The sequence below is a fragment of the Bison bison genome, unplaced genomic scaffold (assembly GCF_000754665.1).
Source record: "Bison bison bison isolate TAMUID 2011002044 unplaced genomic scaffold, Bison_UMD1.0 scf7180017864384, whole genome shotgun sequence".
NCBI classification, from domain to species: domain Eukaryota; kingdom Metazoa; phylum Chordata; class Mammalia; order Artiodactyla; family Bovidae; genus Bison; species Bison bison.
This window is the reverse complement of record NW_011494956.1, coordinates 14,801,960-14,826,041: the sequence shown is the minus strand read 5'-3', so window position 1 is coordinate 14,826,041 and position 24,082 is coordinate 14,801,960. Positions and strand designations below refer to the sequence as shown.

The 24,082-nt window shown below is 37.8% G+C and overlaps 1 protein-coding gene across 1 annotated transcript in view; it reads right to left on the bottom strand.

The window, feature by feature from the left end:
• The window catches only part of STAG1 (stromal antigen 1), a 374,182-nt gene that overhangs the window by 99,006 nt on the left and 251,094 nt on the right, over window positions 1–24,082 (bottom strand). Inside the window, exons 11-12 of the mRNA XM_010858254.1 lie at window positions 4,632–4,730; window positions 4,052–4,131 (exon numbers count right to left, since the gene is read on the bottom strand). Of these exons, the coding sequence (XP_010856556.1) occupies window positions 4,052–4,131; window positions 4,632–4,730 (179 nt within the window). The remainder of the gene's footprint in view (window positions 1–4,051; window positions 4,132–4,631; window positions 4,731–24,082) is intronic.

Genomic DNA, 24,082 nt, shown 5'->3' with positions numbered 1-24,082 from the left:
TCTTCCAATGAAAACACAGAAAAGAATCTTAAAAATAGACTTTTGAAACTAGCCTAACTACTTTCTAAATTCAAGAGGAAAGTATGATTTTTTTTTTTAGCCAAACAAGGTATCAGATAGTTTGAAAAACACTCTTTAAGGAAGTAAACTAGCTAGAAAATATATTGGAGGAGCCTATGAGAGACTGCTGTAAATAAGGCAGAGCACCAAAGACTTGATGCCTTCGAACTGTGGTGCTGGAGAAGACTCCTGAAAGTCCCTTGGACAATAAGGAGATCAAACCAGTCAATCTTAAGGGAAATCAACCCTGAATACTTGTTGGAAAGACTGACACTGAAGCTGAGCATAGTGAAAGTCGCTCAGTCGTGTCTGACTCTTTGGGACCCCATGGATGATACAGTCCATGGAATTCTCCAGGCCAGAATACTGGAGTGGGTAGCCTTTTCCTTCTCCAGGGAATCTCCCCAACCCAGGGATAGAACACAGGTCTCCACATTGCAGGCAGATTCTTTCCCAGCTGAGCCACAAGGGAAGCCCCAAAATACTGAAGTGAGTAGCCTATCCCTTCTCCAGAGGATCTTGCCAACCCAGGAATCAAACTGGGGTCTCCTGCATTGCAAGCAGATTCTTTAACAACTGAGCTATCAGAGAAGCTGAAGTTGAAGCTCCAGTATTTCAGTCATCTGATGCGAACAGCCGACTCCTTGGAAAAGTCCCTTACTCAGGGAAACACTGAGAGCAGGAGGAGAAGAAGGCGTCAGAGGATGAAATGGCTGGATGGCATCACAGATCCAAAGGACATGAACTTGGCAAACTTCGGGAAATGGTGAGGGACAGGCAGGCCTGGCGTGCTGCACTCCATGGGGTCACAAAGAATGGGACATGACTGGGCGACTAAACAGCAACAACAGAGAGAATTACTCTTCCCTGAAGGTAAGGGAAGAAGTATTGAAAATATCAAAGCAGTTAACACTTGCCTGAATGAGCAAGTATTAAAACTAAATTAAAAAAAAGGCAAAAAGAAAAAAAAAAAGGGTAAAAAAGTAATCCTTAACAACAGATTTTAAACTCTAGACAATTTAAATGAAAAAAGATGAGTGGGTGGAATGAGGTTATTTTTTGTTCAAGGGAAAGACATTGATAAACTTGTAAAATTCAAACTTAGATTATAATCTACTTGTCATAGTAGTCATAATCTTCATAAATGACAAAGAAAGAGATATAACAATAAAGTGAATACTATCAGAAGATGTACAAATTATGAATAGAGAGGTACTGATCTATACAGTGTGTAAGAAAAGATAAGATAGTAGTTGGAAGACTCTAACACATCCTTCTGAAAAAATAGGCGAAAAAAAGTAAAGTTATAGATAATTTGGATGACACTGAATAAATTCAAAGTAATGAATATAAATACATTAACTATATAAGCAACACAGATAAGTATTGTTTTTACATATATTTAGAACATTCAGAAGATTAACCAAAATATGCAGAACACATTCTTAAATAATACAATAAAATAGAAAGAACAGCTTTAAACAATCTGATCTAGGGAGAACAGAAATTACTACTGAATAATCCATGATTAAACTGAAAATCATAACAGTAATCAAAATATTTATCATTAATTGCCTATTAAAATATTCCATGTCCAAATTTTTGGGAGACAAGTAAAGTAGTGAAATTGAAAGTAGTACTTAAAGGTATATTCATTACTTTAAACATGATTATTCAGAAACAATAAACAAATAGCTTAAAGAAGCTAATTCATTGAAAAGAACAGTAGGATGGACAAACCTCTAGCATGACTTATCAAGAAGGGGATACAAATAAAATAAATGATGAAAAAGAGAAATAACAGAAAAATAGCAAAGTTTTATGAATAAACATATCATAAACAATAAAGTTGAAAACTGTGATAAAACTGATATATTTTCAAAAGCTTATAAAAAGCCAAAATTAATATAAGAGGAAATAAAGATTAACTTAGACAGATAACAGTTAAGGAAGTAGGAATGATGATCAAAGACTTCTCCTCAAAAGAAACTTAAAACTGATATGGCTTTAACAAGAGAATTCTCTCAAACTTTTAAGAAGAAAATCTTCATCATAGAAAAGTTATTTCAGAACAGAAAAAGGGTGAGAAATTACTGATGATAATTTACAAAGAGTATACATATAACCCTGATTTCAAAGTTGGATGAAGAAAAGAAAAAAATGTTAAAGTTATATATAACACAACTGTGAAAATCCGAAATAAAACATAAAACTGCATTTAAGCAAATTACAGTGAAAACAAATATGTCACATTCAAACAGGATTTAGTTTAGAAATGCACATGTGGTTTACCATTAGACAAATACATCAATTTCATTCAGACTCATCTATGTAAAAAAGAAAATCCCAGAAAACTGAGAATACAGAAGAACATTTTTCATATCAAAAACCTATCTCAGTAACTGCAGAAACAAAAAAACTTTAGATGCCTTCCTAGAAAAAGAACAAAAAAATCCACTATCAGGGATACTTAAAGTGCTCAATATCCGGGCTAATGGAATTAGACAAGAAAATGAAACAAAAGTTTTAAAATGAGAAGAGGAGAAGACAGAACTAAAATTATCTTCACATCATAAAATAATCTACATAGTAAATTCAAGAAAATCAAACCATCAGCATGGATAAAAGTTCTACTATGCTGCACATAAAAGACAAACATGAAAATTAAGGTTCTCTGTCTTAGCAATAATTCAGTAGAAAATATTTTAAAACTAAATATTTATCACATAACAAAAAAACCATTAAGTATTTAAGAATTAACCCAGTAAACAATGTACACTACTGCTACAAAACAAATTTAAACCTTACACAAGACTTAATGAGATCTGAATAAAGGAATATATCATTTTCATATATAAATTATATATATAATTATAAAAAATTCCATTCTCTCCTAAATTTATCATAAAATTAAATGCAGTTCTTTTTTTCTTTGGCCACACCACTGTAAGATCTTAGTTTCCCAGCTAGGGATTAAACCCTTGTCCGTGTAGTGAAAGTGCAAAGTCTTAACCACTGGACTGCCAGGGAAGTTCCTAAATGCAGTTCTAATATTTAAACTCCCAACCAAAGTTTCTGAGGAATTAGACAAAAGCACCTTAACAATTCATAAAGAAAAAAGTAGCTAAGTGCATTTTAAAAAGAAAGGCAAAGAAGGTACTGATCAGTAAGAGGCCATAAGCACACAACATCTACTAGAATATAAAGCCACAATAATAAAGAATATGGTAGTACAGCAGAAAGAGGCAAAATGAGACCAAAACAACAATAGACCCTGGCATACATGATATCTGGTGTATGACAGATATAGCATCATAAAATAGGGAGTAGAGGATTTGTAACGACTTTGTCAGGTCTTGCATTCTCTCATACAGATTCTTCCTGGTTTTTAGTTAGTTCTATATATGAAACTATTCCTATTTTAAAATCTATAGCATATTAATGACATAATTTAATCATCTTGTTTCCTTCTTTTACTTCTGTACCATTCTAAAGAAGTCTATTTGAAAAACCTAACCCTTTTAAGTCTTTTCTTTCTCATTTCTCTGTCTCTCTCTTTAAATAGAAGAACCCACCTGCCAATGCAGGAAATGTGGGTTCAATCCCTGGGTTGGGAAGATTCCTTGGAGAAGGAAATGGCAACCCACTCCAGTAATCTTGCCTGGGAAATCCCATGGACAGAGGAGCATGGTGGGCTACAGTCCAAGGAGTTCCGAAAGAGTTGGACATGACTTAGAGATTAAACAATAACAATGTTACTTCATGGATACTTTTTCTGGATTGCATAAAAGAACTTGTACATAGAGGAAACAGAAAATATTCAAAATAAAAAACAAACAGAAAACATTTTGTTTCAAACCTAACCTTAAAATAAGAAAGCAAAACCAAAAGTGGTAAGAATACACATTAGGATTATATATGTGAAGGGCACTAATAATGCTGGGAAACAACATTAATATTTTAACAGATTAAATTAAAATATTATACTTACTGAAGTATTAGTGTAACCAATCGAATAGCTTCAACAGCAACATCATATTCCTTATCAAGTGTCATTGATACAATGCGATCCTGAAGAAAAGTCATAAGTCAAACCAACCATGAACAGAAAAGAAGCTGAGACAGATGTGAGGTAATGTTTTGTGGGGAGATGATGGAAGAGTAATGATAGATTAGTCTAATGATGATTAGATTAGATGGAAAGTTTTCCTTTTCAAATGTTATCATCATGGTTCTATGCACACACAGGAGGTGTTGTAAATGTTTATAATTTTCATCAACTAGCATTCTCTAACAAAGAGACAAACCTTACCTTGCAAAATCATTAAGTATAAAAAGATGTCCAGGAAAAAAATCTTATTTTAAGCAGGAGAGCTTTCCATTGAAGGTAATAAATAAGACCTCATGTTGGTAATATCTTTTCTAAAGCAGAGATTCATCTATTTAATACAGGGCTATTTAAAGAATATGTATTAAGAATATGAGCTACACTTGCTATGGTAATGCCATTTGCTAAACTAGCTATAACAAGCATTTTTAAAGTGAAAAAGAAAAGAAGTTAACATTCTTACCTTGAATCGGTTAGTGAAGAGCTCCAACTTGGGGAATAATTCTCTATTGGTATACAGACTTTGTAGAGCTTTCAAACACTTCAGTCTGACTTCTCCTTGCTTCAGAAATACAAATAAAACCAAAACACAAACAGTCAATTCAATGTTACAAAAGTTAGATTTTCAAGTCTATATGAAAACTAAAGTGATTTTCAGCTTAACCATTCAATTTATTTCATACTGTAATTTGACATAAGACAGAACAAGTAACTATATTGTACTTACATTTAACTAAAAATGCACTAAAACTTCTTAGTTAGTTGAGAGTAAGTCTATATCTTTTTCAAATGTGTATCAATTCTGGTTCAACATGAAATATTTCCTACAATCATACCTGTGGCACTGTGAGATAATTTTTAGCCTATGATTTTAACTAAAGAAGGGTATGCTAATTTCTCCTTACTTCAAAAAAAATCTAACTTCATAACAAAGTATTATCACTCATTTATTTAGCAAATATTTACTAAAAGTCTTTTATATTCCAGAAAGAGCAGTTAGGAAAACATGATAAAGGGAAGAATGTTTAAAACAAAGGCAAAATGATAGTCATGTGTCCTGGGGTTGCTCTTTACTAGGGCAATATAATAAAATCATTAACTTGGAGTAGATGTTGGTAATCAAAATGCATTCAGGATCACATGGAAACTTAGCCAATCCAAATGATTCAAAAGGAAACAAAATTTCTATGTTCAAAAAGCAACATGTTCCACAGTGGGCGTCCAAATTTTGGAATCAGACAAAGCTAGATTTCCAATCTGTATATTATTAGAGAGATGATAAGTACACTAAAACCATCCCCAAGAAAAAGAAATGCAAAAAGGCAAAATGATTGTCTGAGGAGGGCTTACAAACAGCTGATAAAAGAAAAAGGAAAGGTAAAGGAGAAATGGAAAGATATATCTGTCTGAAGGCAGAATTCCAAAGAACAGCAAGGGGAGATAAGAAAGTCTTCCTCAGTGATCAGTGCAAAGAAATAGAGGAAAACAATAGAATGGGAAAGACCAGAGATATCTCCAAGAAAATAAGAAATACCAAGGAACATTTCATGCAAAGATGGAATGGTAAAGGACAGAAATGGTATGGACCTAACAGGAAGCAGAAGATATTAAGATGTGGCAGAATACACAGAAGAACTATACAAAAAAGATCTTTATGACTCAGATAACCATGATGGTGTGATCATTAAACTAAGAGTCAGACGTCCTGGAGTGTGAAGTCAAGTGGGCCTTATGAAGCAACACTATGAACAAAGCTAGTGGAGGTGACAAAATTTCAGGTAAGCTATTTCAAATCCTGAAAGATGATGCTGTTAAAGCGTTGCACTCAATATGCCAGCAAATTTGGAAACTCAGCAGCAGACACAGGACTGGAAAAGGTCAGTTTTCATTCCAGTCCCAAAGAAAGGCAATATCAAGAATGTTCAAACTACCACACAATTGCACTCATCTCACACGCCAGCAAAGTAATGCTCAAAATTCTCCAAGCCAGGCTTCAACAGTACGTGAAACAAGAACTTCCAAATGTTCAAGCTGGATTTAGAAAAGGCAGAGGAACCAGAGATCAAATTGCCAACACTTGTTGCATCATAGAAAAAGCAAGAGAATTCCAGAAAAACATCTACTTCTGCTTCATTGACTACGCTAAAGCCTTTGACTGTGTGAATCACAACAAACTAGAAAATTCTTAGAGATGGGAATACCAGACAACCTTACCTGCCTGTTCAGAAATCTATATGCAGGTCAAGAAGCAACAGTTAGAATGGGCATGGAACAACAGACAGGTTCCAAATTGGGAAAAGAGCACATTAAGGCTGTATACTGTCACCTTGCTTATGTAACTTATATGCAGAGTATATCATGAGAAATGCTGGGCTGGATGAAGCACAAGCTGGAATCAAGACTGCTGAGAGAAATATCAATAACCACAGATATGCAGATGACACCACATTTATGGCAGAAAGTGAAGAAGAACTAAAGAGTCTTTTGATGAAAGTGAAAGAGGAGAGTGAAAAAGTTGACTTAAAACTCAACATTCAAAAAACTAAGATGTTGGCATCTGGTCCCATCACTTCATGGCAAATAGATGGGGAAACAATGGAAACAGTGACAGACTTCATTTTCTTGGGCTCCAAAATTACTGCAGATGTTGACTGCATCCATCAAATTAAAAGACACCTTCTCCTTGGAAGAAAAGCCGTGACTAACCTAGACAGCATATTAAAAAGCAGAGACATTACTTTGTCGACAAAGGTTCATCTACTCAAAGGTTCATCTACTCAAAGCTATTGTTTTTCCAGTAGTCATGTATGGATGTGAGAGCTGGACCATAAAGAAAACGGAGCACCAAAGAACTGATGCTTTTGAACTGTGGTGTTGAAGCAGACTCTTAATAGAGTCACTTGGACTGCAATAGATCAGACCAGTCAATCCTGAAGGAAATCAGTCCTGAACACTCACTGGAAGGACTGAAGCTAAGGCTGAAGCTCCAATATTTGGGCCACCTGATGTGAAGAACTGACTCACTGGAAAAGATCCTGATGCTGGGAAAGAGTGAAGGCAGGAGAAGGGGACGACAGAGGATTAGACGGTGGGATGGCATCATCAGCTCGATGGACATGAGTTTGAACAGGCTCTGAGAGTTGGTGATGATGGACAGGGAGGCCTGGGGTGCTGCAGCCCATGGGGTTGCAAAGGATTGGATGCGAGTGAGAGACTGAATTGAAGTACACTAATCATTCTGATACTAGTTTTCTTACTTATAAAATATGATTCTGACTTTTAAAATTTGAGTGCAGAGGTATGTTGGTAAAAGTTTTAACAACAAGCTCTGGGAATGGAGCCCTGAACTGTTCCATTTACAGATTTCTGTGATGTGATTACTCCCTCCACAGCCAATTTCAAGATACCAATTCTGAACTGATATAAATGAATGGATGTGCATTGAATGCTGATTCAAGGTAGCTCAAGCCCCCTCCTGTGAGATATGCTTGTTGGTAAAGTCTCTAGCACAGAGAAGGTATCTGTGGTAGTTGCTGTTGATGACCTGCCCAGAAGTCCAAATCCTAATATACACGGCTAATCTTCCCACTTCCTTCTCTATTGACAGCTAATGGAGCTTATCTGCATCTCTCTGTGGAGAATTGACCATGGCTGGAAAGAACCACCTAGTACAGAGATTCCTATGCTCTACTTTGCCTTTGCCTCCTTCAGGATGAAGCTCATAGCCATGGGGGAATGAAATAGGAGGGTAAAAGAGCCCAATCTCCTCGTCTCAGGACAGGATAATCTCTGAGGTGCAATTTATTCATCAAAGTTCCTTCTGAGGTGATGCTCAGACAAAACTCCTGAAACCACATTTCTGTCAGTGTCTCCTACTTTATCCTATATTCCTCATTTACTTACAGGTTTCTCCTGAGAATATAAACTTCAATGTATTTCTAGCACAAAAATCTCTGACTGAGGCGAGATTCTAGGGAATGTGACCCAAACAGCTGGTAGCAAGAGTGGTCCTAACAAACAGACCTCACTGATGGGATTCTGAAGATGGATCACTTGAATGAAGAGCTACCATGAGGATGTACCCAATTACTGTTTGTAAGTGAAGTCAATGACAGTCTCTGACATAGAAGAGTAGCCATTTGCTAATTCACTTGTACATGAAAGGAGATATGCACTTAGCTTGTACAACATGACAAGCATTTGAGGGATTACGTTATAAACAGTAACTATAAGGACTACGGAATTGGGTGGCTGTCACTGAGAGTGCTGAAGAGAGAAAATGACAGGCTAATTAATCACCAGTTTAAATTAACAAATGGCAACATTTAAGAGACTTTCATCTCCTGCAGATCAAGAGTTCATTATATTGAAGACTAGACTGAGAACTCAATTTTAGGGGTGGCAGAATTTATGAGACATTGCATCTCAGGCAAGTCTATGCCAAAATCACAGCCATATAGGAAAGAAGTGGGAGTTCAAAGGCTAGCTGGCAGATGTAGATAGAACAATGAACTTGAAGTTTTCCATAAACATGTGGGCCTGCAAATAAGTCTCAAGTTCCCCTGTTAGAAGAGAGCATGCTTCTTCCACCTAACTATCCCCTTGAATATATGGAAACCTCAAGTGAAGCAACTACCTTAAGGACAATGCTAGTAGCTTTCCTCATGATCTATACCAACCTTCCCTTATGGCCACAAGCTAAGGTCAAATTTCAGTATGGCCCAAGTGGGGAAGTAGCAGGTCTGCTAAAGGAAGAGGAAGATTATATTGCTGTAAGTGCTACAGGAATGGGTCAATTTGAACAAGAACTGAGAGTGGTTGCTAAGGGTACTGGACTAGGGAATGGGAATATCAAACAAGATAAGAGAGAGTTTTTGGATATGGGGCATTCTTTCTTGCCTCAGGATTTAAGGCCCATGCAAATAGACTAACATTGCTGGATGACCTCTGGAAAAAGCAGTGGTGCATATTAAAGAAATAAGAGATCCAAGAATCATTGTGGCAGACTGTGAAGAAAGGCAATTAAAACACAGTGAAGTAAGCAATATAAAGGATCTACTGTATAAACTCAGAAGACCTACTGGTTTGGTATGTTCCTCAGGAGGGCCTGGACAATACTGTTTATCAAGGCAATAAAGAAAAGACTGGGGGCCCAGGCATTACTGAGAAACTACAAAATGGCTGTGTTCTGGAGGCTAGAGCTGGCAACAGAAGAGACTCAAACAGAATTCAGTTTCCATTCCAATAACAAAAATGATGAAGAGATTACAGAATAGCAGAAACAAGGTAGCATCACCGAATTAGTAGATGCAAGGTGGACATGATAACTGTAGTGGGCAGAGCAATGTTGAAGAGCAGCCCATGGGATATGGATATGGCTCATAAGATATGGTTTTCCTGGAGGCATGATATATGAAAACCCAACAAAAGTATCACGTAATATGTATCCATGATCACAAGAGATCAACAGATAAGCAAAAGATTAAAGACAGCTGACCCAAAGTAAAATTATAACTCCAGATTTAAGATAGCATGTAAGAAGTTTCTTTACCTCTAAATTTCAAAATAAGGCCAAAATAGATGAAATTACTTTCACCCAATCAAGTTCACACAGAAAATTATACATAGAACAAAGACATTGATCAAGTTTTATCTACACCTTGTTTGGTGATGCTTCCCAATCAAGTACCTCTCATACCAAATCTTTGTTCTTTACCTATAACATGGCCTGCTTTCATTACAGGAACTTAACTAAATAACTTTAACAATAACTTAAATGAAAAAGCCACTTGAAATTTTTGTAATTTTTCTCTTTTGGGACTCCATTATACTCTGATTGTTATTAAAATGCATACAATAATATGAACACCCCAATGGGAATACTGCGAAAGAGTTCATATTCGGTTCAGTTCAGTCACACAGTCATGTCCAACTCTTTGCAACCCCATGGACTGCAGCATGCCAGGCTTCCCTCTCCATAACCAAGTCCCAAAGCTTGCTCAAACTCATGTCCATTGAGTCAGTAATGCCATCCAACCATCTGATCTGTTGTCCCCTTCTCCTCCTGCCTTCAATCTTTCCCAGCATCAGGGTCTTTTCCAATGAGTCAGTTCTTCGCACCAGGTAGCCAAATGTTGGAGCTTCAGCATCAGTCCTTCCAATGAATATTCAGGACCGATTTCTTTTAGGATGGACTGGCTGGATTTCCTTGCAGTCCAAGGGACTCTCAAGAGTCTTCTCCAATGCCATAGTTCAAAAGTGCTCAGCTTTCTTTATAGTCCAACTCTCACATCCGTACATGACTACTGGAAAAACCATAGCTTTGACTAGATGGACCTTTGTTGGCAAAGTAATGTCTCTGCTTTTTAATATGCTGTCTAGGTTGCTCACAGCTTTTCTTCCAAAGAGCAAGTGTCTTTTAATTTCATGGTGGCAGTCACCATCTGCAGTGATTTTGGAGCCCCTCAAAATAAAGTCTCTCACTGTTTTCATTGTTTCCCATCTATTTGCCATGAAGTTGATGGGACTGGATGGCATAATCTTGGTTTTCTGAATGCTAGGTTTTTTTTTTTTTTTTGGAATGCTAGGTTTTAAGCCAGCTTTTTCACTCTTCTTTTTCACTTTTATCAAGAGGCTCTTTAGTTCTTCACTTCCTGCCATTAGTGTGGTGTCATCTGTGTATCTGAGGTAATTGATATTTCTCCCGGCAACTTGATCCAGCTTGTGCTTCAACCAGTCCAGCATTTCACATGATGTACTCTACATATAAGTTAAATAAGCAGGGTGACACTATACATCCTGATGTACATAGTAGCTCTGTGAAGAATGAAGTTACTCATAGAAGGCCATCCACACATTTTTGGGGATGAGGCCCTTTAGACCATTTCAGGTGCTGATAATCTTATCACTGAGTGGTTCCTATCACTGAGTATATAATAGGCATTAACATTTTGGCTGTATATAGTACTGACCACCACCACTGCCTCATAGGGTATGTACGACAAGGACAAATTCAAGAACAATGGGACAGGTGCGCTCCTAACCAACTCCAGAGCTGTCCAAATCACGGTACACTGTTCAACAAAAACACTAAATTTATGGTGGGGAAAAGGACATCATTCTGCTAATTCAAGATAATACAAGCAGTCCAATCTGGCCCATAAGGAAGGCCTCCAGAGACTAGACGTTGACAGATTACCAAAGGATAAAAGTTGCAGTTTGAGCTTTTGCCCCAGCAGCTTCTGATATTATCACCATCGCTGAGACAGTGCAACCCATATGTGAAACAACCAAGCTGTGACTGAGCTGGCTAAGGCTTTTTACTTGATCCCTTTGCAGAATGAGGTCATGACCAATTTTTGTTCACACTGAACAGCCTCCAGTGTATTTCTACTGCACTCCTGCAGGGATACCTAAATCATTCTGCAATATGCTACCAGAGGGCAGGGCTTGATTCTCAATAAGCCCAAGTGCCCACAGAAATTTTAGTCATCCTTTAATTAATGAGATGGCTACAGTGCTGTACTGGGCCACTGACACTGAATGATTAGTGCCAATTTGACTATAAATCCAGATAAAGTCCAGGCCCTAGGCACAGCAGGTGCAATTTCTAAGGCTCAGGGTTCAAAAATGACATTATGGCATGGTTTACTGACAGCTCTATGAAACAAAGGCAGATAAGTCCTGCTAGGTTGTAGCCATCATCTGGACCAGTGGACGGCTATCTTTTGACTATTAGGTGTGTCAGCATTTCAATAGGCCAAGCTCTGCACTATGATAATAGCAGTGCAGGTCACCCCTACTACCATTCCTTGTAACATTTTTCACCAACAAGCAGGTTGTTGCCAATGATCTAGCCATCTGGTCAGGCAAATGGCAACTAAAAGACTGGATCCCCCATATGGGAAAAAGAACTATGGCAGCAGCTTGCTCCCTGGGAAGAAAACAACATATGTCACTTATGTAGATACTCACAGCAAAAGATCTTCTCTTTATATTTATTGAAGGATAGTGGATTATACAATATTATATTAGTTACAGGTATACAACATACTGAGTCAATATTTTATAGATTTATCCTCCATTTAAAGTTATAAAATATTGGCTATATTTCCTGCTTTGTACAGTATAGACTTGTAGTTTGTGCCTCTTAATTTCCTACTCCTTCCTGGCCCTCTTCACTTCCCTCTCCCCACAGGTAAACACTAGTTTGTTCTCTATATCTGTAAGTTGGCTTGTTTTATAATATTCATTCATTTTTAGGTATGTATTAACATGCAGTATTTGTCTTTCTCTGACTTTTCACTAAGTATAGTACTCTCCAGATACATCCATGTTGTTGCAAATGGCAAAATTTCGTATTATTATACGGCTGAGTAATATTCCATTGTATGTGTGTATATATGTATATATAACACCTCTTCTTTATCCATTCATCTGTTGATGAACACAGGTTTCTTCCATATCTTGGTGATTGTAGATGATGCCATTATGAACACAGGAGTGTACATATCTTTCCAAATTAGTGTTTTCGTTTTCTTTGGACATAAACCTAGGAGTAGAACTGCTATATCACATATATTTTCAGTTTTTTTAGAAACTGTCATGCTGGTTTTCACAGGGGGCATCTCCAATCCATTCCCACGAACACTGTAGACAGGTTTCATTTTCTCAACATCCTTGACAACGTTTGTTACTGATGACAGCTATTTTGACAGGTATGAGGTGATATGTCATTGTGGTTTTGATTTGCATTCCTACGGTGATTAGCAATGTTGAGCATCTTTTTATGTGCTTGTTTGCCATCTGTATGTCTTTGGAAAAATGACTATTCAGATCTTCTGTCCATTTAAAAATCAGGTTGCTCGGTTTTTTGATATTGAGTTGTATGAGCTGTTTTTAACCCCTAATCCATCATATCATTTGCAAATATTTCCTCCCATTCAGTAGGTTGTCTCTTCATTTTGTTGATGGTTTCCCCTTTCAGTAGGTTGTCTTTTCATTTTGTAGATGGTTTCCTTTGGTAAAAGCTTTGCAAAACTTTTGAATTAGTTAGGTTCTATTTGATTATTTTTACATTTGTTTCTTTGGTCTTAGATTGAGCCAAAAAAATATTGTTATAATTTATGTCAAAGGGTATCCTGCCTGTTTTCTTCTAGAAGTTTGTACTTTTGGATTACATTTAGGTCTTTAATCTATTTTGAATTTATTTTTGTCTATGGTGTGGAAAAGTGCTCTAATTTCATTTATGTATAGCTGTCCCCACACCACTTATTTTAGAGACTGTATCTTCTCCATTGTATAGTCTTGCCTACTTTGTTGTAGATTAATTGACTTTATTTTTGGGCTCTCTATTCTGTTCTATTTATCTGTGTGTGTGTTTTAGTGCCAGTACCATACTTTGATTATTTTAGTACTGTAGTGTAGTCTGAAGACAGGGAGCATGGTATCTCCAGCTTTGTTCTTTTTTGTAAAGGCCGCTTTGATTATTCAGAGTATTTTGTAATTCCATATACATTTTAGGATGATTTGTTCTACTTTTGTGATAAATGACATAAGTATTTTGATACAGACTGCAATCTGTAGATTCTTTTCAGTAGTTTAACCATCTTAACAGTTCTCTTTCAGTCTGAGAACAAGGAGTACCTTTCCATTTTTTCTATCATTTATGATCTTCAACAATATTTTATAATTTTCAGAGTACAGGTCTTAGCTGGAGTAACAGGCAAGTCTGGCCTTGGAGAACAAAATGAAGCAGGGCAAAGGCTAACAGAATTCTGCCAAGAGAATGCACTGGTCATAGCAAATACCCTTTTTCAACAACACAAGAGACGACTTTACACATGGACATAACCAAATGGCCAATACTGAAATCAAACTGGTTACATTTTTTGCACCTGAAGATGGAGAAGCTGTATACAGTCAGCAAAAACAAGACCTGGAGCTGACTGTGGCTTAGATCAACTTCTCATAGCAAAATTTAGGCTTAAACTAAAGAAAGTGGGGGAAACCACTAGGCCGGCCAGGTACGACTTAAATCAAAGAGAAAGTGAAAGTCGCTCAGTTGTGTCTGACTCTTTGCGACCCCATGGACTTAGTCCATGGAATTCTACAGGCCAGAATACTGGAGTGGGTAGCCTTTCCCTTCTTCAGGGGATCTTCCCAACCCAGGAATCAAACCCAGGTCTCCCACATTGCAGGCAGATTCTTTACCAGCTGAGCCACAAGGGAACCCCAAGAATACTGGAGTGGGTAGTCCATGCCTTCTCCAGGGGATCTTCCCAACCCATGAATTGAACCGGGGTGTTCTGTATCGCAGGCAGATTCTTTACCAACTGAGCTATGAGGGAAGCCCATGACTTCAATCAAGTCCCTTATGACTATGCAGTGGAGGTAACAAATAGATTCAAGGGATTCGAAACTGTAAACAGTGTACCTGAAAAACTATGGATGGAGGTCTGCAATATTGTACAGGAGGCAGTGAACAAAACCATCCCAAAGAAAAAGAAAGGCAAGAAGGCAAAGTGGTTATCTGAGGAGGCCTTACAAATAGCTAAAGAAAAGAAGAGATGTGAAAAGCAAGGGAAAAAGGGAAAGGAATATCCAACTAAATGCACATTTCCACAGAACAGCAAGTAGAGACAAGAAGGCTTTCTTCAATGAATAGCATATAAAACAACAGAAGGAGAAAGACTAGACATCTCTTCAGGAAAATTGTGGCTATCTAGAGAACATTTTGCCCACAGATGGGCACAATAAAAGTCATAAATGGTAGATACCTAGTAGATGATGAAGAAATCAAGAAGATATGGAAAGAATACATTGAAGAACTGTACAAAAAGGATCCAAATAAACCTGATTACTGTGATGGTGTGGTCAGCCACGTACAGCATGACATTCTGAAGACAGGTCAAGTGGGCCTTATGAAGCACTGCTGTTAATAAAGCTAGTGGATACAACGGAATTCCTGTGAAACTATTCAAAACCTTAAAGGATGATGCCATCAAGGTGTTGCTTTCAATATGTCAGCAAATATGAAAGACTCAGCAGTGGCTGCAGGACTGGAAAAAGTCAATTCTCATCCCATTTCCCAAGAAGGGTAGTGACTAAAGAATGTACTGACCACTGGACAATTGCAGTCATCTCCCAGGCTAGTAAGGTCACGCTTAATATCTTACATGCTAGGCTTTAGCATTATGAGAACCAAGAACTTCCAGGTGTCCAAGCTGGGTTTAGAAAAGGAAGAGGAACCAGAAATCAAATTGCCAACATTTGCTGGATCACAGGGAAAGCTAGAGAATTCCAGAAAAACATCTACCTCTGTTTCATCAACTATGCCAGAGCCATCGACTGTGAGGATCATAATAAACTGTGGAAACCTCCTAAAGAAATGGGAATACCAGACCATCTTACGTGTCTCCAGAGAAACCTGTATGCAGTGAAGAAGCAACATGTAGCAGGCTGTATGGAACAACCGATTGGTTCAAGACTGAGAAAGAAGTATGACAGGGCTGTCTGCTGTCACCCTGTTTGTTTAATGTATACATTGAGAATATCATGAGAAATGCCAGGCTGGATGAGTTACAAGCTGGAATCAAGATAAGTGGGAGAAATATCAACAACCTCAGATATGCAGATGATACCACTCCAATGGCAGAAAGTGAGGAGAGTGAAGAAACACCAGGCTTAAAACTAAATATTAAATGAAGATCATGGCATTTGGCCCCATTACTTCACAGCAAATAAGGAAAAGGTAGAAGCAGTGACAGATTTTCTCTTCTTGGGTTTAAAATCACTGCAGACGGTGACTGCAGTCATGAAATCAGAAGTCATTTGCTCCTTGGCAGGAAAACTATGACAACCTAGACAGTGCATTGAAAAGCAGAGACATTACTCTGACAAACGTTCATAGTCAAGGCTATGCTCTTCCCAGTGGTCACATATGGTTGTGAGAGCTGGACTGTAAAGAAGAAGGAGAGCCGAAGAATTGCTGCCTTTGAACCATGGAGAAGACTCCTGTGAGTCCCCTGGACAGCAACAAAAATGAACCAGTCAATCTGAAGGGAAATCAACCCTGACTAGTTGTTGGAAGGACTGAGGCTCAAGTTGAAACTCCGGTATTATGGTCATCTGATGTGAACAGCTGACTCCCTAGAAAAGTCACTGATGCTGAGAAAGATTGACAGGAGAAGGAGAAGAAGGCATCAGAGGATGAGATGGCTGGATGGCATCACTATGCTAATGGATATGAACTTGGGCAAACCTTAGGAGGTGGTTCGAGACAGAGGCCTGGCGTGCTGCAGTCCATGGGGTCGCAAAGAGTTGGACACGACTGGGCAAATGAACAACAGCAACAGGTCTTTCATCTCCTTGCTTAAATTTATTCCTAGGTATCTTATTTTTTTTGATGTAATTACAAAGTATAATTGATTTACAGTGTTTTGTTAGTTTCAGATGTAGAACAAAGTGAATCAGTTATAGATATACATATACCCACTCTTTTTCAGATTTTTCCCCATTATAGGCCATTACAAAGCATCGAGTAGAATTCCTGTATAGATCATTATTAGCTATCTGTTTTATATACAGTAGTGTATATACATCAATCACAATGCTCCAATTTACTCTTCTCCCTTACCCCCTTGTAATCATGTTTGGTTTCTATGCCTGCAATTATTTCTGTTTTGTAGATAAGTTCATTTGTACTCTTCAAAAATTGTTTTAAAAATTTATTAATTGAAGGATAATTACTTTACAATATTGTGATGGTTTCTGCCATACATCAACATGGATCAGTTATATGTATACATGTGTCTCCTCCCTCTTGAACCTCTCTCCTAGGTCCCTCTCCACTCCACCCCTAAAGGCTGTCAGAGTCCTGACTTTGGGTTCCCTGCATTATACAGTAAATTCCCACTGGCTATCTATTTTACATATGGTAATAGATATGTTTCAATGCTACTCTCTCAAATCATCCCACCCTCTCCTTCCCCCATTGTCTAAAGTCTGTCCTTTATGTCTGCATATCCTTCACTGCCCTGCAAATAGGATCAACATTACCATTTTTATAGATTCCATATATATGTATTAATATACAGTATTGGTCTTTCTGACTTATTTCACTCTGTATAATTGGCTACAGGTTCATCCACTTCATTAGCACTGACTCAAACATGTTCCCTTTTCAGAGCTGAACAATATCGCATTGTGTATATGGACTACTTCCTTATCCATTCATCTGTTGATGGACATCTAGGTTGCTTCCATGTCCTAGCTAATGTAAATGTGCTGCAATTAACACAGGTGTACCCCCCTTTTAGATTCCATATATAAACAGTACCACAGGATATTTGTCTTTCTCTGATTTACTTCACCCTGTATGACAATCTCTAGGTCCATCCATGTTGCTGCAAATGGCGTTTTTCCATTCTTTTTTATGGCTTCGTAATATTGCATTGTATACATGTACTACATCTTCTTTATCCATTCCTCTGTTGATGAACACGTAGCCTGCTCCCATGTCCTGCCTACTGTAAACACTGCTGCAATGAACACTGGGGTGCACGTATCTTTTCAAATTGTTTTTTTCTGGATATATGCCCAGGAGTCAGACTGTGGGATTATATGGTATCTCTATATATAGAGATATATAGAGATATCTCTATATATAGATATGCAGACTGCTTTCCACAGTGCATGTACCAGTTTATATTCCCACCAACAGTATATGAGGGCTCCCTTTATTTCACACCTTCTCTCGCATTTACTGTTTGTTGGTTTTTTGATGATAGCTATTCTGACTGGGGCTTCCCTGAGAGCTCAGTTGGTAAAGAATCTGCTTGCAACGCAGGAGACCCCAATTTGATTCCTGGGTTGGGAAGAAACGTTGGAGAAAGGATAGGCTACTCACTCCAGTATTCCTGGGTGTCTCCCGTGGCTCAGCTGGTCAAGAAATTCACTTGCTGTGCGGGAGACCTAGATTCAATCCCTGGGTTGTGAAGATTCCCTAGAGAAGGGAAAGGCTACCCAATCCAGTATTCTGGCCTGGAGAATTCCATGGACTGTATTGTCCATGGGGTCCCAAAGAGTCGGACACGACTGAGTGACTTTCACTTTCATTCTGACTGGTGTGAAATGATACCTCACTGTAGTTTTGATTTGCACTTCTCTAATAACTACTAATTTTGAGCATCTTTTCATGTATTTTTTAGCCATCTGTATGTCTTCTTCAGAGAAATGTCTATTTAGATAGTGTGCCGTATTTTGACTTTTTTTTTTTTTTTCTTTGAGCTTTATGAGCTGTTTGTATGTTTTGGAGATTTATCCTTTGTCTGTTGCTTTGTTTACAAATATTTTCTTCCATACTGAGAGTTGTCTTGTTTATGTTTCCTTTGCTGTGCAAAAGCTTTTAAAATTAGGATTCATTTGTTTATTTTTATTTATATTACTCTCAAGGAGGTGGATTAAAAAATATCTTGCTGAGTTTTATAGTATCCAGCTTTACATTTAGGTCTTTAATACATTTTATCTTTGTGTATGATGTTAGAGAGTGTTCTAATTTCATTCGTTTACATGTAGTTCTCCAGTTTTCCTGTACTACTTACTGAAGACTTTCCTTCTTCCAGTTTATATTCCTGCCTTCTGTCATAGACTGGGTGCCTATAAGTGCATGGGTTTCTCTCTGGACTTTCTATTCTGTCCATTTAATGCAGTTTTAAATGGGACTGCTTTCATGTCTTTTTTTTCTGATAGTTCATTACTAGTATATAGGAAAGCAACAGATTCTGGTACATTAATCTTGTGTCCTGCAACTTTACTAAATGCATTTCTTAGTTCTAATACTACATTAGTGGACATTTTAAGGTTTTCCAAATACAATATCATGCTATCTGCAAATAGTCTTACTTTTTCCTTTCCAATTTAGATGCCATTTATTTCTTTTCTCTTCTGATTCTTGTGGCAAGGACTTTCAATACCATGTTAAATGGAACTGGCAAGAGTGGGGCATTCTAGTCTTGTTCCTGATTTTAGCAGCTTTCCACCACTGAGGATGATGTCAGTTGTGGGTTTGTCCTGTGTGTGTGTGTGCTAAGTCACTTCAGTTGTGTCTGACTTTTTGTGACCGTATGGACTACAGCATGCCAGGCTCCTTTGTCCATGGGATTCTCCAGGCAAGAATACTGGAGTGGGTTGCCAGAATACTGGATCGTCCCAATCCAGGGATCAAACCCGTGTCTCTTACGTCTCTTGCACTGGTAGGCGAGTTCTGTACCACTAGGGCCTCTTAGGTTTGTCATAAATAGGCCTTATTACTTGACATATGCTTTCTTGATATCAACCTTGATGAGAGCTGTTGAATTCTGTCAAATGCTTTTTCTGTGTCTACTGAAATGATGTGGTTATATTTGCCATTTTGTCAATGTGGTGTATCACTGATTCATTTGCAGATATTAAATTATCCTTATATCCATATAATAAATTCTAGTTGATCATGGTGTATGATCCTTTTCCTATATTGCTCAATTAGCTCCATTCATATTTTGTTGAGAATTTCTGCACTTTTATTAATCAGAGATATTAGTCTCTAGTTTTCTTTTTTTGATAGCTCAGTTGGTAAAGAATCCGCCTGCAATGCAGGAGACCCCGGTTCGATTCCTGGGTCAGGAAGATCCCCTGGAGAAGGGATAGGCTACCCACTCTAGTATTCTTAGGCTTCCCTTGTGGCTCAGCTGGTAAAGAATCTGCCCACAATGAGGGGACCTGGGTTCGATTCCTGGGTTGGGAAGATCCCCTGGAGAAGGGAAAGGCTATCCACTCCAGTGTTCCGGTCTAGAGAATTCCATGGACTGTAAGATCCATGGGGTCGCAAAGAGTTGGACATGACTGAGTCACTTTCACTTTTTGAAGTACCATTGTCTGGTTTTGGTATTGGGTAATGGTGGCCTCATGGAATGGATTTGAAAGTGGTTTTCAATTCTTGGGAATAGTTTGAGAAGGATAGGTAGTACCTTTTCTTTCTGTGTTTGGTAGAATGTCTCTGTGTAGCCATTGGATCTTGGACTTAAATTTGCTGGGAGTTTTTTGACTATTAATTCAATTTTACTACTAGTGACTGTTCAGCTTAGATTATTTCTTCCAGAATCAGTCATGAAAGATTGTAAGTTTCTAGAAATTTACCCATTTTTCCCCCTAGGTTTCCAATCTGTTTGCATATAACTTCTCATAGTACTCTCTTTTGAGTTTTTTTTTATGTCTGTGATATCGGTTATAGTTTCTCCTCTTTCATTTCTTATTTTGCTTATTTGAGTTATCTCTGTCTCTCTTTTTAACAAGCCTGGCTAAAGGCTTTTCCATTTTGCTTATGTTTGCAAAGAAATCAGCTCAGATTCACTGATCTTTCCTGTTGCATCTTTTTTTTGGGGGGGGGCGTGGATGGGGGGCTCTATTTCATATATGTCCTCTCAGATCTTTATTATTTCTTTATTCCTGCTGACTTTGGGCTTTGTTCTAACTCCTTCAATTGGAAGGTTAGGTTGCTTGTTTGAGATTTTTCTTGTAGACCTGTATTGCTACAAACTTCCCTCTGAGAGCTGCTTTTCTATATCCCATGGATTTTGGCAAGTTGTATTTTTATTTCCATTTGTCTTGAGGTATTTTCTGATTTCCTCTTTAATTTCTTCATTGACTCACTGATTTTTTTTTAACAGTAGCATTTTATTATTATTTTTTTTTTTGCAAAGAACTACATGCCTGAGTTTGCAAAGGACCTTTTAAAATACATACAAGGAATTCACGTGCCAATCAAATTTGTGCCCAATAGGTTGCAACAGATGCCTGGGCCCATCTATGGGAAAAGGAGTCCACTTCAGATGCAAAAATGGGCCGGAGCTCAAAGGTGACCTAGAAGTCTAAGGATGTAATACAATCTTGTGATTCTCATTGATATACTTCAATCATCCAGAGAGAAGAACTGGGATACATTAACCGAGGACTTGGACTTGCCTGGGTCTGGCAGATTATTCACATCGAACCCCTGACGACCAGCCATAGGCAAGGATGATGCTTCACTGTCATAAGGCCTGGTCAGGCTATGGTATTACTATTTCAGTCTGGCATGTGGATGCCAAAACTATCATAGCTTCTCTTGAATAAAAATACATCATATTTTTGGATACCCCATGCGACTTGACTCTGTCTAAGGAAAATCTTTCACTGCCCAAGCAAGACAGCAATGGGCACACTCCTATGGACAATGGAGACTAAACACTCCAGTTCAAGGGAACAAGGCTCTGCAAGACATGTTGGGAAACAGTTTGATCGTGGTAGAAGTGAACTAGGCAGTCACAGAATTAGGCTATGCCTGCAAAATAACAATCTCAACATGTCAATCATTATTTTGATTTTTTCTCCTTGGAGTGTACAACTTTGGGGTGGTCTGAGGTTATGGGTACCAATGTATCCCAGATAGGGCTCCTTGACTCTAGTCTTGATGTGATGCTTCCCATGGGCACTTTCCTCCTATGGGATACCATAAAGGTGGGAGATGAAACCAAGCAGTACCAGGGTGTTAGCTAGGATCCTTCTAGTAGTGCTGGCATGCTGCTGACCATTCCAATCAGGTGGGTGATGTTATCACGCATGTGAAGTTTGTGCAGTCCTTCTTAGACTGGCCAATTGAAGCTAAAACCTTTGTGTTTTGCTTCAAGCAAAACAAGTATAATGCAAGAAAGAAGGAGAACTGTACACATAAGCTAAAAGTAAAAACATTACAGTCATATTTCCTAACTGGAAAGGACAGAGAAAGGCAACCTAGAGTCATGAGCATAAATACAAAAAGATTTAGCCCAGAGCACAAGATTACTAAAGGTCTATTTAAATTAGATCTGTTCTGTGTCATTCTCAATGTTAGAAGTAAAATGAATGGGTAGGAATTTGGAAATAAGTTTTGGTGGAGAGAAAGACAAACTGAATTTCTAACAACTCCTTTAGCTAAACTAGAAATTGTTTGTCTTTCTATTGGCCAAAACTTATACTTTAAAACTTACACAAACCAGCAGCATTATAAAAATGTTTGTCTTATTTTTAGGAGGGTAAACTATATAATAGTAATATATTATATAATAGTTATATAGTATTATAGTAATATAATATATTATAGTATATATTATAATATTCTAAATAAAAATAGAATATCAAATTATTCTGTACACCTTAAACCAAAACAATGATAAAGGCAATTATATTGCAATAAAAATGGAAAAATGCAATTGATAATTAAAATGCAATCTTAAAAAAAAGAGAGAAGAAATTTTATCAGCTCATTAGAGTTGGATCTGAACACAGAAGCTATAGCCTATACAATGAGCAGTTTCAACCAGATGATTAAATGGAGAGAAAGGAAATTACTTTGGTCCTCAGAGGAAAAAAAAAATACAAGGTGGTGAAAAGGGAATGACAAAAAAGAAAGTTCAGAAATAAATATTTAACACTTATCCCCTTTTCTAAGTAAAGCAACTGGAGAGCACACAAGAAGTTTTTAAAATCATTCTATGGAAAACTCCTTAAATCATTTTATCAACAATATAAAAGAGAAATCTACCTCTTTCTTTTTTGACAGAAGATTTCTACAAACATAGTTTAGCGATTTATTTGAAAAGGGTGGTTATTTTTTGATAAGTAACATCAAATTGGTATTTTCCCCAGATTTTGTGGACATACATAAGTTCCGCTAAAACTAGTCAATGTTATTGTTACTGAAATTCAGTATAATACTCTACTAGGGAGATAAGGAAAGGAGGAAAACTGGTATGGTAGTAGTGGGGAACAAAAATGAAAGACTTTAAACTTATTCCTACTAAGATGTTGGTCTTTTCGGGTTTAATTGTGTGGATATGCCCGCATAATGGCACAGGGTGAAATCCTGTAATGTCTCACACTGTAGTAAAATTTAACTGGATGCACCTGAGATGAGACTTAGACATGAAGACCCCAAAAACTACATGAAGACTGGAAAACAAAAACGAAATCGAGCATGGGATTTATTAGTGAAGAGAAAAGAATCTGAATTGCTAGGGAAAATAAATATTCAGGAAAAAATTCGCTATGTACATACTAACTGGATTTCCCCTCACATGAGATAGGAAATAAGAACCATCTATTTCCATCTAACTTTCTAATCATCAAATAAAAATCAATAATTGTGAAATTGAACAACCCATCTGTGATGCTCTGAAATATCTCTTATAGCAAAAATGGCATTAGTAAATTCCACTGGAAACTTTCATTATAATTTATGTAATTTTGTCATTTTCTAAATATCTTTTATAATACTTAGCACACTACTATTAAAAAAACATGTTTGGAGGACTAGATCAAGATGGCAGAGGAGTAGGATGTGGAGCTCATCTTCCCACAGATACATCAAAAATACATTTATGTGTGGAACAACTCTCATAGAACATCTACTGAACACTGGCAGAAGACGTCAGACTTCCAAAAGGGCATGAAAAGTGGGTAGGGCAAAAGAAAAACAAAAAAAAAGAGAAAGGAATACAGACAAGACCTATGCCTCTGGGAGGGAGCTGTGAAAGAGGAATGCTTTCATCACACGAGCAAGTCCTCTCACTAGCAGGGACACAGGTGGAGCTTTGGAGCCTCAGAGAGCCCAGCAATAGGTGTGCAGAGGGCAAAGCAGAGTCAGGTCCTCACCACCCAGCACTCTTCAGCCTGAGGTATCTAGAGATGGTGGGGGCTGGGTACTAAGGCTCAGGCTTCAGTGACCCTAGAGACTGGACTGGAGTTGGCTGCATGAAGACAGCCCGAGGGGCTAGAGAGCAGTGCACCACAACCAAAGGAAACTGGGAAGAAGCCTGGGCCTGCCAGAGAGCCATGGGACCATTGTTAGGAGGTGTGGGA